Source organism: Cetorhinus maximus, chromosome 1 (assembly GCF_964194155.1).
Source record: "Cetorhinus maximus chromosome 1, sCetMax3.hap1.1, whole genome shotgun sequence".
In the NCBI taxonomy this organism is placed as follows: Eukaryota; Metazoa; Chordata; class Chondrichthyes; order Lamniformes; family Cetorhinidae; genus Cetorhinus; species Cetorhinus maximus.
Genome location: NC_135879.1, coordinates 98,895,721 through 98,914,286, shown reverse-complemented (window position 1 = coordinate 98,914,286; position 18,566 = coordinate 98,895,721). Strand labels below are relative to the sequence as shown.

Below are 18,566 nucleotides of genomic sequence, written 5' to 3'. Positions count from 1 at the left end.
CAATTTCATCTGGGGATGCATACCGTGACAGGCCCCAGAAGAAAAGAAACAAAACTTACCTTTTGAAAACGGAGATCGGGCCTTGGAATCAAGAACTACAGTTCCCAGCGTGTACCAGCAGTCTCTGCGCATGCGCCATCCCTGAAAAAAAGGCCACACGTGCAGTTGGTGCATTTTCTACATTCTATGCTGGTATTCAGCCCTGTGCACATGCGCAATTTCTTTTGTTTTTCCAGAGCTCAGCGGGGATCATGGAGGGTGGCGGGGAGAGGAAGGTAGGTGGGAGAGAAAGGAGTGCTTGGGAGGGTGGTAGGTAGGGGAGGGGGTTGATGGTGAGAAGAGGATGTAGTTTGCAGCTGCTAATCCTGGGAGGCTGTTGGGGGAAGCACTTCTCTTAGCCCAATAGTAGTGATGAAAAGTCACTTAACCTGCTGAATCTGGCTGCTCCCACCTTCCTTTAGTCGCTGGGTTTCCCTCAGTCCTGTGAAAGCTAGCTACACCAGAGGGCTGTGGAAGCTGAGTCATTGAGCATGTTCAAGACAGAGATTGATTGATTTCCAGATTTTAAAAACATCAAGGGATAATGGGGACAGTGCAAGAAAACGGTGTTGCGCTAGAGGATCAGCCATGATCTAGTTGAATCGCAGAGCAGACTCAAGGGGCTGAATGGACTACTCCTATTTCCTACATTCAATCCTGGAAGTGTTAAATTTAATTTGTCCACAAAATCTTGAGGCACAGAGTCTTGTCCAAATACTATATTGCAGACCTGTTTTTTGCAGGTTACATGGCCGCTCCCAAAACTGCTGCATTTAAACCATTTAGAACCATTTGCAGTGGCTTGGGTTCAGGTCCCATCCCTCCACCCAACACTACTCTTCCTGGGGAAGGGTTGAACATTTATCCATTTATGTACGAGAAATATTAGATCGAAACAATGACTCTGAAGGGTGATTCTGTATAATTTGGATAAGAAGCAGATATCCTTTGAGATTGGTGGCAAGGAAGGTTCCATAGTCTGAAGCACAAACAGCCTTTTTTGCAGTTATGGTCTTAACACCCTGCTGCCAGGGTAAAGGACATTGGAATTTGTAGGAAAAAACCTTTTGGAAAGTGAAAGAACAGCCAAAAATCATGAGTCAATGATGTAAATAGCAATATGTTGAGGTCTTTGCAGAAGACAGAAAAAGGCCTCAGGGTTGGTAATGCTAGACCTGTTTGCTGTTCCACATAAACAGGCTAAGGCGAGGGCGATTAGGAAGGTCAGTATGTGGTTGCAGGGCTAGTGCAGGAGAGAGTTCACATTCTTGGCAACGGAACAATTTCTGGAATAAGGGAATCCTACACCAAAGGGATGGGCTTTGAATTGAAACAGTACCCATATCTTTGCAGATGGAGTAAGCAATGAGAGGAGCATTTCATAGAATGTATTCAGGACAGTTTCTCAGAACAGTACATTCTGGAACCAACCAGGAAACAGGCTATTTTAGACCTGGTAATGTATAATGGGATAGAATTAAGGACCTCATGGTAAAGGATCCTCTCGGTAAGGGTGATCATAACATGATAGAATTTCTCATTCTGTCAGAAGGTGAGAAATGTGGGTCTGAAACTAATGTCTTAAACTTAAATAAGAGCAATTACAGTGGTATGAAGCCAAATGTTAGCTAAAGTGGAATGGGAAAATAGGTTAAAGGATAAGATGGTTGAAAAGCAGTGGCACACATTTAAGGAGATATTTAATAATTCTCAAGCAAGATATATTCCATTGAGAAAGAAACACCCTATGAGGAAGATGAAGCATCCATGGGGGTGCTATCTAAGGAATTTAAATATGACATCCAGTTGAAAGAAAAAATAGCAGCCCAGAGATAGGGAAAATTTTAGAAACCAGCAAAGGATGGCTAAAAGAAATAATAGAGGTGGAAATTGGAGTATGAGAGAGAATGAGCAAGAAATATAAAAACATAGTAATAGCTTCTACAATATATAAAAAGGAAGACGCCAGCTAAAGTAAGCATTCCTCCTTTGGAGGATGAGACTGGGGAATTTATAATGGGAAACAAGGAAATGACAGACTTTGAACAAGTATTTGTCTTCACAGAAGAAGACAGCAAAAGCATCCTAAAAATAGTAGAAAGGCAAGCGGAAAAAGGGACTGAGGAACTTACAATCGTGCTCACTAGAGAAAAGGTACTAGGAAAACTAATGAAACTAAAGGCTGACAAGTTCCCTGGACCTGTTGGCTGGCATCCTAGGGACTTAAAGGAAGTGACTGCAGAGTTAGTGGATGCTTTGGCTGTAATCTTGTAAAATTTCCTAGATTCTGGCAAAATCCCAGTGGATTGGAAAACCACAAATGTAACACCACTATTCAAGAAAGGGAGACAGACAGCAGGAAACTATAGACCAGTTAAACATTTTGCATTGGGGAAAATGCTAGAATCCATATCAAAGAAGTGGTACAGGACAGCTAGAAAATTCTAATACAATCAGGCAGAGTCAACCGTTTTGTGAAAGGGAATTCATGTTTGACAAATTTGAGAGTTCTTTGAGGATGTAACAAGCAAGGTGGATAAAGGGGTACTGGTACATGTAGTGTATTTGGATTTCCAAAAGGCATTCGATAAGGTGCCACATGACAAGTTACAGCACAAGACAAGAGCTTATGGTGTTGGGGGTGATATTAGTATGGATAGAGGATTGGCTGATGAACAGGTAATAGTGTCAGGATAAATGGATCATTTTCAGGTTGGCAAACTAACTAATGTAATGCCACAGGGATCAGTGCTGGGGCATCAACTATTTACAATCTGTATTGACTTGGATGAAGCATATTTTAGCCTAATTTGCTGCTGATACGAAGATAGGAAAGTAAGTTGTGAAGAGGATACCAAGTGTCTGAAAAGGGATAGAGATAGACTTAGTGAATGGGCAAAAATTTGGCAGGTGGAATATAACGTGGGAAAATGAGGTTGCCCGCTTTGACAGGAAGAATAGGAAAGCAGACTATCATTTAAATGGAGAGATGCTGCAGTACAGAGGGACTTGGGTTTTCTAATATATGAATCACAAAGTTAACATGCAGGTACAGCAAGTAATTAGGAAGGCAAGTAGAGTGTTGGCTTTAATACAAGGGGAATGGGTAAAAGTGGAAAAGTCTTACAACAACTGTACAGGGCATTGGTGAGAGAGTACCTGGAATATTGTCTACAGTTTTGGCCTCCTTACTTAAGGAGGGATATACTTGCATTGGAAGCAGTTCAGAGAAGGTTCACTCGGCTGATTCCTGGGCTGAAGTGGATGAATGAGGAAAGGTTGAGCAGGTTGGGTCTGTACTCACTGGAGTTTAGAAGAATGAAAGGTGAGCTTATTGAAACATTTAAGATTGTGACGGGGCTTGATAGGGTAGATGCTGAGAAGTTGCTTCCTCTTGTGGGGGAATCTAGAACTAGGGTGTACAGTTTTAAAAATAAGGGCTCTCCCATTTAAGGTGGAGATGAGGAATTTCTTCTGAGTGTTGTTAGTCTTTGGAATTCCTTTCCGCAAAGAGCAATGGAGGCAGGGTCATTGAGTATATTCAAGGCTGAGTTTTTAAAAAATCTACACGGGAGTCTAGGGTTATGGGGGACAGTCAGGAAAGTGAGGTAAGACCACAGTTAGATCGTTAATGATCTTATTGACTGGTGGAGCAAGCACGAAGGGCTAAATGGTCTACAGCTCGCATTACTTATGATTTTGAGGATGTAAGATAATGGTGGGGTGAGAAAAGTCAAGTTGCGAACTGAGAGCTTTATCAAACTGTTTGAATAGAAGTAGAGGTTTTAACTGAAATAGAAATACTGTATATTGAGAAAGGGGAGGTGGTAGGATAAAAAAAAACTTTAGAAAGAGCAGGCAACATCCAAAAGTAATTTGTCCTGCTATTCTGTTTTAATAGGGGTTAATGTTCCAGAAGAATTGGTGTCAGGATCGAGTGTGTGTGTGAATGGAGAAAGCCTTCAAACAAAACTGGAGAGTTGGTAACATTATTAAAAATGAATGGATACGATACAGTTGATATTACTGAGACATAACTTGGGTTTGGACAGGACTAGGAACTTGAATATTTATGTCATTTTCAGAAGGAATTTGGGAAATATTGTGGGATTAGCAATGTTAAGGAAGGATACTATTGCTGAACTAAGATGAAAGGATGTTCTGGGAGTCAAGACAGAGTTCGTAATTCTAACGTCAAGAAAAAGTAAAGGAAATGGTATTGGTCTTTGGTTATTCTCCAGTTCCAGTCTTTGTTCAAAAATATAAAAATGGACAAACAAGTTTGTTTAATGTCATTTGTGGGCAAAATATTAGAATTAAAAATCAAATTAAGCATTTAGAAATGTATGGGTTAAAAGAGCACAGCCAGCACTGAGTAAGAGTGACAAATTTAATTGTGATTTGAAGAATTTACTGATTTTTAATAAAGTGAATGAACTAGATGTGTATGCCAATTTTCAGAAGGTGCTTGTTAAGATATCTTACAAGGCTTAAGATAAGTTCAGGAATGTAGTATAAAAAGAAATGTAGCAGTACAGATATGGGAAGTTGGTTAACCGCAGCAAACCATGAGATCGTGTAAATGACTGTTGGTCAGATTAGAGCAAGGGTGAGACCGCACTGTACTGTTGAAAGTCGATGTGAGATCTACTTTTTCTATGTATAGATAATTTTTATGAATATAAGGAATAGAATCTTCATACTTTGTGCCACAGCAAAATTTAAGTTGGCAAAAGGAGGACTTTAAAAGACTTCAGGAAGTTCAAAGAACGGGTGGGCAGGTGGGAAATACAGTTCTATGTTGATAAGTTTGAGAGAGCACATTTTGGGAGAAAAAATGAGGTGTGGGAATCTCTACATAGTGGAACTACAGTGATGGTAGTGGGTGAAGAAATTGACTTGGTGGTTCAAATATATGATTCCTGAAATGCAAGTGTAGGTGGATAAAGCCTTTAAAATTAATAGGAGCAGGGTTTTATAAATAAAGCCATAGAGACATGAGCAGGTTATATTTGAGTATAGCATTCAGTTTTGGGTGCCCCATTACAGAGAGCTTATTAAAACCATGGGGAGAATGCAATGTTGTTTCACCAAATTTTCAGGAAAAATCATTAGGACAGACTTGAGATCCTTCGACTATTTCTTCTGGAGTTGAGTGGGCAAAGATGATTTTTAAATAATGAAATTATTAATCTCTTTGAAGCAGGGAATGATTTTTTTTCCTGTTTGAGCAGTCACTTGCAAGGTTGATTTCAGATTACTTCTGAGACCAAGGCGAAAGTTTGTGAGAAGCTTTACGCAGGATTGTTGGAACATCAAATACTTTGCCGCAGAGTGATTGTGACAAATGTCATTGTGTCTTAAGGGGAAAATGGTTAAATATTTGAAAAGGACGATGCATGGTTATGGGGAGAGACCTGGACAGTAGGATTAGTTTTTGATCGCTCCAACAAAGAAGTGGTGTGAACACCTTTGGCTGCTGCAACCTGCTCTGTAAACTCTGTGGTTGTGCTCACTACTTATAGCAGGCATATTGGTGTTAATGTAATATACCTGCTACATACAGTGGATGGTAAAACTTGTAAACTAAGTAATCAGCATCTTTAATCTTACTTGGCAACTGCATTCATAATCCCTTCACTAAGGTAATCGCACTTTAATGAGATATGCACAGTTGATTTGAAATTGCTTGAAGACCTGACCTGAAGTACCTATTGAGCTATGTGAAATAGTCACCACACTTAAGTTATAACCAGTGCCTTTGTAATTGACTCTTACTGTGATAGCCAATGTAATTTGCCTGATACAGACATCTGCCTGTGGTGAGCAAGGCATATATAACTGGGGATTATATACACACTGAATTATACTGCCAACTACTCAAGACTTTTTGTGAAAGAAAATAAAAACTTGCATTTATATAGTGCTTTTCGTGACCACTGGACATCTCAAAGTGTTTTACAACCAGTATATTCACTGTTGTAATCAGGAAACACTGCAGTTAATTTATGCACAGCAAACTTCTAACAAATGGCAATATGGTAATGACAAGATGAACTTTTTTCTCTGATGCATATTGAGGGATAAATATTGGCCAGGACACAGGGATTACCTCCCTTGCTGTTTGAAATAGTGCTGTGGGATCTTTTACATCCATCTGAGCCAGCAGATGAGGCCTCAGTTTAACATCTCATCTGAAGGAGTTGGCATCTCCTACAGTGCAGCACTCCCTCAGTATTGCACTCGAGCTTCAGCCTTGATTTTTTTTGTGTGTTCAAGCCCTGGATTGGGGCTTGAACCCAGAAGTTGTAGCTCAGAGGCAGGAGTGCTAGCAACAGACTCATGGCTGACACAATGAACAGCAGTGAAAGGTTTAGTCCAGAGCATCTGTTTGCCCTTCTGAAGAAATTTTGTATTATGTGGGAAGTAGATTTGTTATGGGCCTGGGAGAAAATTATGCCATGCCCCAGTATTACTTGTATATTTGTTATCTTGACGTGTGAAATGTCTATCCTGGTCTAACTAAATTCCTTTAGTTACAAATACATTTGTAAGCCAGCATTTGTGTGGAAATCATAACTGGTTTTTGTTTGCCTCTGCAGGATACAGATGTCTCTCCAGCACAGCGGGATGAGGTGATTCAATGGCTAGCTGAGTTGAACAGCAAATTTCACTTCTATCCAGAAACCCTTTCTCTTGCCATCACAATTTTGGACAGGTTTTTAGCTCTGGTAAAGGTAAGGACCTTGTGTTAAAACATGTTTAACCTGATTTATATCTGTAGGAAAGCTATGGCTCTCTTCTCTGGCCCTTTTCACTCTCTTCCTGTTAGTTTCTATAGGGAATATGGCCAAGTTTTTTCCCCAAGTATTTGTTGCATTCAAGTTTTGTCCATGTAACTTACAAGGTAATGGACCAAGAGTTGAAAAGCGGGATTAGGCTGAATAGCTCTTTTTTGCCAACATTGACACTGGACCAAATGGCTGCCTCCTGAGCCATAAGTTTCTATGATTCTAAACTTTGCTCTCCCTCCAGCCTATCTTATGCTGCAATTCTACTGCAAATCATGGGGTTAAAAGCAAATGTATCTGTATGTAGATCATGTAGTTTAGAATTCTTTTAGGATCAGTGGGTGGAATAATACTTTCCTTTTTAAACACTCAGCTGGGACTGGGGCCTGAAACCCAAACACTCCTCATTGCCACTTATATCTGAGACTCTTGCTGTATGTTTTTTTTGGTACTAGTTTCTGCCTGGTTTGCTGGTTTTGACTCAGAATTGTAAAGTGCGTGCAGAAATTAATTATGGGTAGATATTTTGTATATAAATGTGCAAATTGCGTTGTTTTGTGATTTGCAAGTTCCTGAATTTGCAAGTGAATCAAATTTCCTTCTTGCATCGTAAAGTAAAAATTGACATGAGAATGATTCCTTTTGAATGAAACTAGCTAATAACGAACACCACATTATGACAAAAGGGAATGCAAAGAGGTTAAGAAAAAACGATGGGAAGGCAATGAGGATCTACAAAATTTTATCAAGGAATATAAAACATTGTGAAATATTCGAAAGACACATAAATAACAAAATAAAAATCAGAATAAGGATATGGCCACTAAGGGATACATAAGATAAACTTGCAGGTAATGACAGCAACATGGCAGAGATATTAATCAATTACTTTACCTCTTTTTACTAGGGAAACTAATAGGTGGACATGATATTTGAAAAAGAGATCAAAAAAGATATAAAGACATTCCGATAGAAAGGGGATGCAATTGACGAACTAATCAAATTTGGTGAGGATATGGTCCCTGGTCTGGACAGGTTGCACCTGTGTATATTAAAGAAGCTATGGAAGAGTTAAGAGACACCATTGAATATGTATAAAAAATCATCGGGAAATGGAATGGTGCCAGAGGATTATTGTTATACCTAGATTTAAAAATGGAAGTAGAGCAAGGAACTAGGGAACTATTGTTAGCTTAACCTCGGTGGTAGGGAAAATAATTGAATCCTTAAAGAAAAAAGCAATGGAAAAGCATTTGGAAACTCAAAATATAAGAGTAGTGAGTATGGATTTTCAAAAGGGATGGTCATGCTTAACCAACCTTTGACTTCTTCGAAGAAGTAACACAGGGTAATGCAGTAGTTATATGTTGGATTTTTAAAAGGCCTTTGATAAAATTTCTGCATAGAGTATGTGGAGCCAAGACAAGTTATAGAATGGATAGCAAGCTGGCTACAGAGGAGAAAACAGTAGTTACGGATAGCTGCTCAGACTGGCAAAAGATGGGAAGTGGTGTCCTATTATGATCGATATGGAGTCTGCTGCAGTTCATAATTTACATAAAACTATTTGGACTTGGGAACTTGAAGCATAATTTCAAAATTTTCAGAGTAAATTAAACATTGGAAAGACCAAAGCCATTGTCTTTGGTCACCACCACAAACTCCATTCCCTAGGCTACCAACTCAATCCCTCTCCCTGGCAACTGTTTGAGGCTGAACCAAACTGTTCGCAGCCTTGTCATATTTGACTCCCAAGATGTGCTTTTGACAACATATCCATAGTAACATGAGACTTCTTAATTCCACCTCTGTCATATTGTCTGACTTCGCCCTTGCCTCAACTCATCTATTGCTGAAACCCTTATCCATGCCTATGTTGCCTGTAAATGTGACTATTCCAATGTAATCCTGGCCGCCATCCCATGTTGTACCCTCTGTAAACTTGAGGTCATCAAAAATTCGACCGTATCCTAATTTGCACCAAGTCCTAATCACCCATCACACCTGAGCTTGCTGACCTTCATTGGCTCCTAGTTAAGCTGTCTGGATTTTAACATTCTCCTCCTTGTTTCAGATCCCACCATGGCCTCAGCCTTCTCTATCTGTGTAATTTACCCCCAGTCCTTTGAGATATCTGTGCTGTTCCAAATCTGACCTCTTATAACTTCAGCTGCCAAGACCCTAAACTCTGGAATTTTTTTCTTCTACCTCTCTGCCTGTCTTCCCTCAAGGACACTCCTTAAAACCTACCTATTTGACCAAGCTTTTAGACATCTGCTGTAATATCTCCCTATGTGGCTTGTTGTCAGTTTTGTTTAATGATCCTATGAAGTGCCTTGGAACATTTTACTACATTAAAAGCACAACATAAATGCAAGTTTTTATTGATGACCTCCCCAAATGGAGGTAGATAATACCAAGGAACAATGTGACAAAATATAAGACAACATTAATATTCGTGAAAGGTGTGTCACTGGTAAATTCATTTCCATGCAGACAAATGTGATGTGTGTACATTTTGCTTGAAGAATGAGGAGGCCACATGCTGCTTGGATGATAAATGTCTAAATGGAGTAGAAGAGCAAAGTGCAGATACACACATTGCTCAAAGTAGCAATGAGGGTTAATAAGAGCATTTTTTTAAAAAAAAAGCAAACACTGGGATTCATTTCTAATGGAAAGGAATTGCAAATCAGCTAAATTATGTTAAACTTGCTAGACCACACATGGAGTACTGTGCACAATTCTGGCCTCAATATTATAAAAAGGATCTAGAGGGATTGGAAAAGATCCAAAGAAGATACCAGATCTGAGAGAGACTGGGGCTGTTTAGAAAAGAGCATTGAGAAGTGATCTAACAGAAGTCTTTAAAATGACGAAAGAGTTTGATAGGGTAGACACTGAGATGCTTTCTCTTGTAGATTAAAATTTGAGGCCATAAACATTAGATGCTCGTCAATAAATCCAACATGGAATTCAGGAGCAACTTATTTACGCAAAGAGTGGTACAAATGTGGAACTTGCGACCACATGGAATAATTGACGTGATTACCATAGATGTATTAAGGGGAAGCATGAAGGAGAAAGGAGTAGAAGGGTATGCTGATGGCGTGAGATGAAGAGGAGGAGGCTTATGTGGAACATAAATACTAGTGTAGTGCAGTTGGTCCAAATGGCTTGTCTGTGCTGTCCATCCTACGTGAAAATGTAGAGTTGCAAAACTTTTTGATTGCCTTTTGAGTTTTTCTAAACATTACATGGGCAGCTGCATTTGTGTATTCACAAGGCACTAAAGCATAAAGCTTCAGTCATTGCCATATATGTAATTTGTCACGAACCACCCTAGCTTTATTTCTACTTCTACTTGGCATTCTGGATGATCTGTCAACTCCACTGTGGTGAGCAGTTGAATATGTATATCAGATTCCTGACAGCACTCATAACCACAGAATGTAGTTTATTCTTCATGACTTTGAACATACAAATGCAATTTGCAACTTCAACCGCTGAGAAAAATACACAACTGGCACTCTATTTGATTCCTTCAAATTAAGTATTTGAAATATGTACTGTTTAAATACTTTAAAAATTAATTTTACTTTTCCTGATTTTCAAGGCCCGTCCAAAGTATCTGCGTTGCATAGCCATCAGTTGTTTCTTCCTGGCAGCTAAAACCAATGAAGAAGATGAGGTTGGTAAACTGCCTATTTTGTTTAATTGGCAAAATTTATTGAATTTCTCTTTGCTTCTTCCACCCCCCACCCCCCCGCCAAGCCCTCCCTATTGTCCCCAAATCATTCATAAAATGCTGTATGCATTCAGGAGCCTTGTGCTGTTTTTTTTCCATTGACTGTACAACTGAGATTGGGAACTTACCATTTGCTATTTTGTGGCAGAGCAAATTGAAATGCCAAAGCCACTATTTCATGCGTTTTACAATTTTTAAGAAATGTTTCAAGTTCATTTTAAAATCAGTACCTAAAGACTGTACTGTGTAATACCTTTTGTTTTCATTTTGCCTGTTTGAAATCTGAGTTAAACATGTCTTGGAAGATCGATCTCTCCACCTTGATCTTTGGCTAATGCTATCAAGCCAGAAAAAGAGTCTTGAGGGTGTGGCTTGCAAATCTAACCCTGAAACACTCCTAAGAGATGATTACCTCGCGTAGGAGACATACTAGCCTTCTATAACATCAAAGCTAAAGGCTATTGAATGCTTGTGGTGTTAGTGTCATTCTGAAGCAAATGTATGTAATGCTTGACAAAAACAGAAATACCTGGAAAAACTCAGCAGGTCTGACAGCATCTGTGGAGAGGAACACAGTTAACGTTTCGAGTCCGTATGACTCTTCAACAGAACTAAGGAAAAATAGAAAAGAGGTGAAATATAAGCTGGTTTAAGGGGGTTGGGATAGGTAGAGATGGATAGAGGGCCAGTGATAGGTGGAGATAACCAAAAGATGTCATAGACAAAAGGACAAAGAGGTGTAGAAGGTGGTGATATTATCTAAGGAATGTGATCATAGGTGCCATTAAGCAGGATGAGCAAGGTACAGATAGCCCTAGTGGGGGGTGGGGTGGGGGGTAAGGGATCGAAATAGGCTAAAAGGCAGAGATAAAACAATGGATGGAAATACATTTAAAAATAATGGAAATAGGTGGGAAAAGAAAAATCTATATATATATAGGGTCATGATAGGGTCCCCCTTGTCCTCACTTATCACCCCACCAGCCTCCGCATTCAAAGGATCATCCTCCGCCAACTCCAGCATGATGCCACCACCAAACACATCTTCCCTTCAGCCCCCCTGGTGGCATTCTGCAGGGATCGTTCCCTCCAGGACACCCTGATCCACCCCGACATCACCCCCTACACCTCAACTCCCTCCCACGGCACCTTCCCATGCAACCGCAGAAGGTGCAACACCTGCCCCTTTACTTCCCCTCTCCTCACCGTCCAAGGGCCCAAACACTCCTTTCAAGTGAAGCAGCATTTCACTTGCACTTCCCTCAATTTAGTCTACTGCATTCGCTGCTCCCAATGCGGTTTCCTCTACATTGGAGAGACCAAACGCAGACTGGGTGACCGCTTTGCGGAACACCTTTGGTCTGTCCGCAAGCATGACCCAGACCTCCCTGTCGCTTGCCATTTCAACACTCCACTCTGCTCTCATGCCCACATGTCCATCCTTGGCCTGCTGCATTGTTCCAGTGAAGCTCAACGCAAACTGGAGGAACAGCACCTCATCTTCCGACTAGGCACTTTACAGCCTTCCGGACTGAATATTGAGTTCAACAATTTTAGATCTTGAACTCTCTCCTCCATCCCCACCCCCTTTCCGATCCCCCTTTCTTCCAATAATTTATATAGATTTTTCTTTTCCCACATTTATTATTATTTTAAAAATTTATTTCCATCCATTGTTTTATCTCCACCTTTTAGCCTATTTCGATCCCTTCTCCCCACCTCACCCCCACTAGGGCTATTTGTACCTTGCTCATCATGCTTTCTACCCTTAATGTCACCTATTATCACATTCCTTAGATAATATCACCACCTTCAACACCTCTTTGTCCTCTTGTCTATGACATCTTTTGGTTATCTCCACTTATCACTGGCCCTCTATCCAGCACTACCTGACCCCCCCACCACCCCAAACCAGCTTATATTTCACCTCTTTTCTATTTTTCCTTAGTTCTGTTGAAGAGTCATACGGACTCGAAACGTTAACTGTGTTCCTCTCTGCAGATGCTGTCAGACCTGAGTTTTTCCAGGTATTTCTGGTTTTGTTTTGGATTTCCAGCATCCGCAGTTTTTTGCTTTTATCTTGGTATGTAATGCTTGTTTTGATTACGGTTACCTTAACTTGTGTTGTGAATACTGCAAGGTATTCAAAGCATTTATTTATATTTTTGACTAGACCAAAAACTTGTACCATTATAGCAGCTTACAAATGTGGAATTGACCCTCATTAGGACTCTTCAAAGGTGCCTCAAGATGCATATAAAAAATCCTACAGGCTCAAACTGAGCAGTGAAGTGGATTTCTACTGCTTCTGGAACTGGAAGATACAAATGTTGCATCATTTTTGTTTGCATCTGTTCATTTCTCTACAGATCATTCCATCTCTAAAGGACATGGTGAAGAAGAGCAATTGTGGTTGTTCATCTGCAGATATTCTGAGAATGGAGAGGATTGTACTGGATAAACTGAACTGGGATCTGCACACAGCAACACCTTTGGACTTCCTTCACATTGTAAGTATGTTTTCTTAAAATATCTCAAGACTTTAGCAAAATGTATTTGAGTAATTACTCCAAAGCTCCACATGACGGTCACTGTCACATGCTGTCTCTCTCTCTCGCGCCCTCCCTACCTTCCCACCTCCCGTCCTTGCTCCGCCACGCACTCCCGCGACCCTCAGCCCTTGTTTTGAAAATTGCCGCTGTGGACCTTATAGAGGGGCTTCACAGGTCACCTGTTGGACAAGCCTGATCTATTCCCTTCTCCCTTACATGTTTATCCAGCTTCCCCTTAATATATCTGTGGTTTACTTCAACCACTCCCTGTGGTAGGAATTGCACGTTATAGTCATTTGGGTAGTGGGAGTGAAAGGGCAAAACATGTGCTACTTCTAGGTCCTGTAAATTAAAACTTCTTTATGTTAACCCTCTTTTCATGATGAGTTATATACTAGGATTTTAACATTGTCCTCTGTTGGTGTACTAGTTATGTACCTTGCCATAACTGTCAGAAATCTTTATGTATTAATACTTGAATTTCATTTGGAAAAGATAATCTCACTTCATCTGCCCCTCTTAACCTAGTGTGTCAGGCTTCAGCACCTCCTCAGTACAGCTGAAAGAGAGCACAGCAGGCCAGGGAATGATCGGGCTTTCCCAAACCTGTTCCACCTGCTCTTCTCTCAGTATTCATACAGGGGTTGATTTTAGAATGTTTTTGTTGTGCATTATTTTCTCTGCCATTCTTCCTGGTAGTCTTTGACAAGAGTAGATCTTATAAAACTGATAGTTAGCTGTGCAGAACAGGAAGGACTTTGTTTTAATTAGTGTTGAGTTAGCTAATCTCAAGTGGGGTGGCACAAGAAGCCAACAGTTAGCATCAGTACCCTGGGATAAAGGGAAACTTGTCTTTGTGACATGTGAAGGATAAACATACTTATTTGAAATCTGTGCAACTTCAAGATTTTTTTCATGCTCGAATACTCTATAACAAATGTTTTTGTTATCACTGTGATTCAAATGAGTCTTGACTCTTTTTAAGAAAAAATGTTTGTTTAGTTTCATGCGATGATGATGTCCAGCCGTCCCCAGTTACTCAGCAACCTGCCTAAGATGACCCCATCCCAACATATTGCACTCCTTATCAGGCAGCTACAGCAGTGTGTGGCCTGTCACCAGCTTCTACAGTTCAAGGGCTCTACACTTGCACTGGCTATCATCAGTCTCAAGCTGGAAACATCAATTCCTGATTGGCTAGCTCTCACTATTGATCTCCTGAAAAGGGCACAGGTATGTGTTAATGTTTATCTGGGTTAGATATCTGTAAAAGTGGCTAGTTTAAAAATTGGCATGTATTGTGTTTGCATATATGTAGACCAATTCTCTTTCACATTTAAATGGATAGTCAGAATAAGTACCCATATTCTTGATGTGGTTAAAAAAATTTGGCTCAGGAACTGCAGCTATTTTATTTTTGCACCATCCTGTAGTCAACCAGCTTAGGTAAGTGGGCAAGAATGTACAATGTTGGGAAGTGTAAAGTTATCCACTTGGTAGGAACAACCAATAGAATATTTGAGTGGTGAGAGATGAGGAATTATTTACACTCAGAAGGGGCCTAGATGTCCTTGTACATGAAGCACAGTAACATGCAAGTACAGCAGGCAATTAGGAAGACGATGGTATGTTAGCTTTTGTTACAAAGGGATTGGAGTATAAGAGTGAAGAAGTCTTACCACAGTTATACAGGGTATTGGTAAGGCCACACCTGGAATAGTGTGTACAGTTTTGATCTCCATACCCAAGGAAGGACATACTTCTAGAGGAGTTCAATAAAGGTTCACCAGACTGTTTCCTGGGATGATGAGATTGTCCTATGAGAAGACATTGAGTAGAAAAGGCCTATATCTCCTGGAGTTTAGAATGAGAGGTGATCAAATTGAATCCCAAGTTCTTAAGTGGCTGTACAGGGTGGATACTGAAAAAATGTTTCCCCGGTCTGGGGAATCTAGAACCCGGGGTCACTCGAGGGTCATGAATCTTTTGAATTCTTGTCTCCGAGCTGTGAACCCTCGGTTGTTGCATATACTCAAGACTGTGGCTGATATTTTTTTGGATAGTGCTGGAAGGTGGAGTTGAGGTAGAAGATTAGCCATGATTTTACAGAATGACAGAGCAGGCTTAAAGGGCCAAATGGCCTGTTCCTGCTCTGATTTTCTTATGTTCTTATCCTTCCTGTGGAAAACAAAATTGGAAACAGAATTACTATTGACTAGAACTATTTCACATATTTTAAAACAGTACAGAACCTTTTGATTGTATTGATCCTATGTGCTGCAGCAGCTAGTGTCCCCACTGAACAATTTTGGATAAAATCCTAAAATGTCTGCTAAAACTAGATCCACTATATTATAATACTAAATGTACTTGGGATTAAGAGTTTTGTGTGTTCACTGCTGCAACTGCCTGGAAATGGAACTCATTTTGTGAGGGGGAAGAAACTTTCAAATATCTAAAATTTATTGTGGATTGATTTCATGTGACAGTATTTAATGCATCAATTATGGGCACCTAGTTTTTCTACCTGGCTTTTTTGAACATTTGATATTCAAATTATAGTGTTTTCATTTTTCAGATCGATAGCTTACAGCTAATTCGCTGTCGAGAGCTTGTGGCTGGACACCTATCCACATTTCAGGCTTCCCTACCACCTAATGCGGTATACATCTACAACCCCTGCAAGCAAACCATGGTGCCATGTGCAAGGGGAGCACTTAGATTATATTCCTCCCCTACCACAGAGCCAGAGTTTGATGTCAAGGGCGCCACCAAGAGAATTGGCAGTACAGCAGCACCCTGCCGACGCCTGCCTGCTTCCTACAGCTGCAAGCAGGCCTCGGCAAAACGTAAAGTAGAAGAGATGGAAGTGGATGACTTCTATGATGGCATAAAGCGTTTGTACAATGAGGACGGCAGTCAAGAAATTGTGGGGATGGATGCTGTAACCTCTAGCTATGGCACAAATCTACAGATTAAAGAGGGTAGTATCTCTCCATGTCCTCCGCTTCAGCCAGTTACAGTCATCTAACTGGCCAAAGTGGCTAAAGTTTAAGGCTTACGCTATGTTACAAGGAAGAAGAGTGTTGAAGGGCATACCTTACCAGGCCGAAATGAAGTGAGCTACACATTTTCATGCTGCTAATTTTAGTTTAACCATTTATTCAAGCACTTAAAGTATAAAAAAGAATATACTTAAAAAAAATAAAAAAAGACCCAAAAACTGGAACAAAAAAAGTTGTAGCAATTTTAAACAGTTTTCTCTCATGTTGTAAGTATAATTGCATCTATTTCTAAATCTTCTGTTTTTGTGCTCTCTGTTCTTAGTTCCAAGTCCACAATTCACTGTGACATATTCAATTTTACAGCCTAGTTGTTGCTTACCGTCCAATTTCATCCTGTAGTTCCTTGTGCTTAAATATGTTTGATGTGCATCTTGTCTTAAATACACTGACCTTTGCTGAAGAGGAATTTTGGATGGGAGTATTTTTGTAACTCTTCAGGATATGTGATGTTAAACGAAAATTGTCAGATAAACAAATTTTCTTGAGTGGCCAAGCTGCTCAAACGCTAAAATTGCTGGAAGGTTTTGGTTATGAACAAGAAAAAAGATTTTTAACATGAATGAAAAGCTCTAAATTTGTTTCATAATGGAAAACAGCACTTTTGGGTTTTATTTTCCTTTAATTTGGAAAATCTTTTGGGTCTGAAGCAAATGTTATATTTTTAAGGAATGGTTGATTTTATGTGAATTCTCAGCATTGTTTTGTAAATTAATGCTATAATCAGTTAACTAAAGTGGTTTACCACTGTTTAGAAGATGCCTATTTATTTGTCCTTTTAATTGAGTTGTGCCATTTTTGGGAAACCATGAACTTGCCATAAATCTGCATCAGTTTAGTTTACGCAAACCTGAGTTTTGACCTTTTATACCAAAACTTCAGATCACATCACAGTGGGTTTTATTACCTGGAATTCACATAAGATCAAAAATGATTCTAAATGGGAAGTTATTTAAAATTAAACCCATTAAAGCTTCCACAATGCTTTAACTGATCCCAAATGTGGAAGAAAAAGTAATTGTTATTTTTTTCCCTACCTGTTTCTTAAACCACCTTGACTTTGGGCACTGTGCTCTCTCTATAGTCTGAAAAAGGTACTGCATTCTTTGAAAACGTGGGGTTGTACTGCTGAGGTGCTTCTGGCAGCAATAAACTTGTCCTTGATTCAATATTGTGTTTTTTGTTTGCTTTTCAAATACAGAATACTGTTTCTAAAGTCTTATATTTAAAGCTGTTACACAACTACTTTTATACAATGTTGATTATTCTCAAAAGAAATGTACCAAAGTTAAAAGCAAGATGCTGGAAATCTGAAACAAAAACAAAAATTGCTGGAAAACAACAGAGGCGCAAACAATCCCCATCCACCACCATGCTCCTCCGTCTGGCTGAACTTGTTCTCTCACTGAACAATTTCTCCTTAAACTCATCTCACTTCCTCCAAATAAAAGGTGTGGCCATGGGTACCCGCATGGGCCCCAGTTATGCCTGTCTCTTTATGGTTATGTGGAACATTCCTTGCTCCAATCCTACTCAGGCCCTCTCCCACAACTCTTCCTCCGGTACATCGATGACTGCTTCGGTGCTGCTTCATGCTCTCATCTGGACCTGGAAAAATTTATTAATTTTGTTTCCAATTTCCACCCCTCCATCATTTTCACATGGTTCATCTCTGACACTTCCCTTCCTTGACCTCTCTGTCTCAATTTCTGGTGATAGACTATCCACCAATATTCATTACAAGCCCACCGACTCCCACAGCTACTTCGACGATAGCTCCTCACACCCCACTTCCTGTAAGGACTCCATCCCATTCTCTCAGTTCCTTTGCATTTGTTCCGATGATGCCACTTTCCAAAACCGTTCTTCTGACATGTCTTCCTTAACCAAGGTTTTCCACCCACGGTGGTTGACAGGGCCCTCAACCGTGTCCGGCCCATCCTTTAGCTAATATTACATCGTCAACACCTTTTGCTTATGACATCTTTGGCAATCTCTCCTTTTGCCTCCACCTATCACTGGCCCTCTATCCAGCTCCACCTGTCCCACCCCACCTTAAACAGCTTATATTTCACCACATTTCTATTCCTCTTTAGTTCTGATGAAGAGTCATACAGACTTGAAATGTTAACTCTGTCTCCTCTCCACAGATGCTGTCAGACCTGAGTTTTTCCAACAATTTTTGTTTTTGTACCAAAGTTAATCCACTTGTAGAAACTGCATTGTTTTAGTATGCCTCCTTTTGGCCTACATTGATGGCAGACATCTTACCCTATTTTTGAGCAAAATACTGTTGAATTTAGGAAGCTGTAGTTAATGTGATTGATTTACAAAACTCTTTCATTTCATGCAGATACACACCAATAAAATAAAC

General features: G+C 39.9%; 1 protein-coding gene across 2 annotated transcripts in view; it reads left to right on the top strand.

Annotated features, from left to right (window-relative positions):
* The window catches only part of ccni (cyclin I), a 45,173-nt gene extending 27,812 nt beyond the window's left edge, over positions 1-17,361 (top strand). For both annotated transcript variants that reach the window (XM_078544399.1, XM_078544408.1), the window contains 5 exons: positions 6,642-6,776; positions 10,447-10,521; positions 12,948-13,088; positions 14,133-14,363; positions 15,709-17,361. In XM_078544399.1, the coding sequence (XP_078400525.1) occupies positions 6,642-6,776; positions 10,447-10,521; positions 12,948-13,088; positions 14,133-14,363; positions 15,709-16,161 (1,035 nt within the window). In that variant the 3' untranslated portion in view covers positions 16,162-17,361. The remainder of the gene's footprint in view (positions 1-6,641; positions 6,777-10,446; positions 10,522-12,947; positions 13,089-14,132; positions 14,364-15,708) is intronic.
* The last annotated feature ends 1,205 nt before the right edge of the window (positions 17,362-18,566 follow it).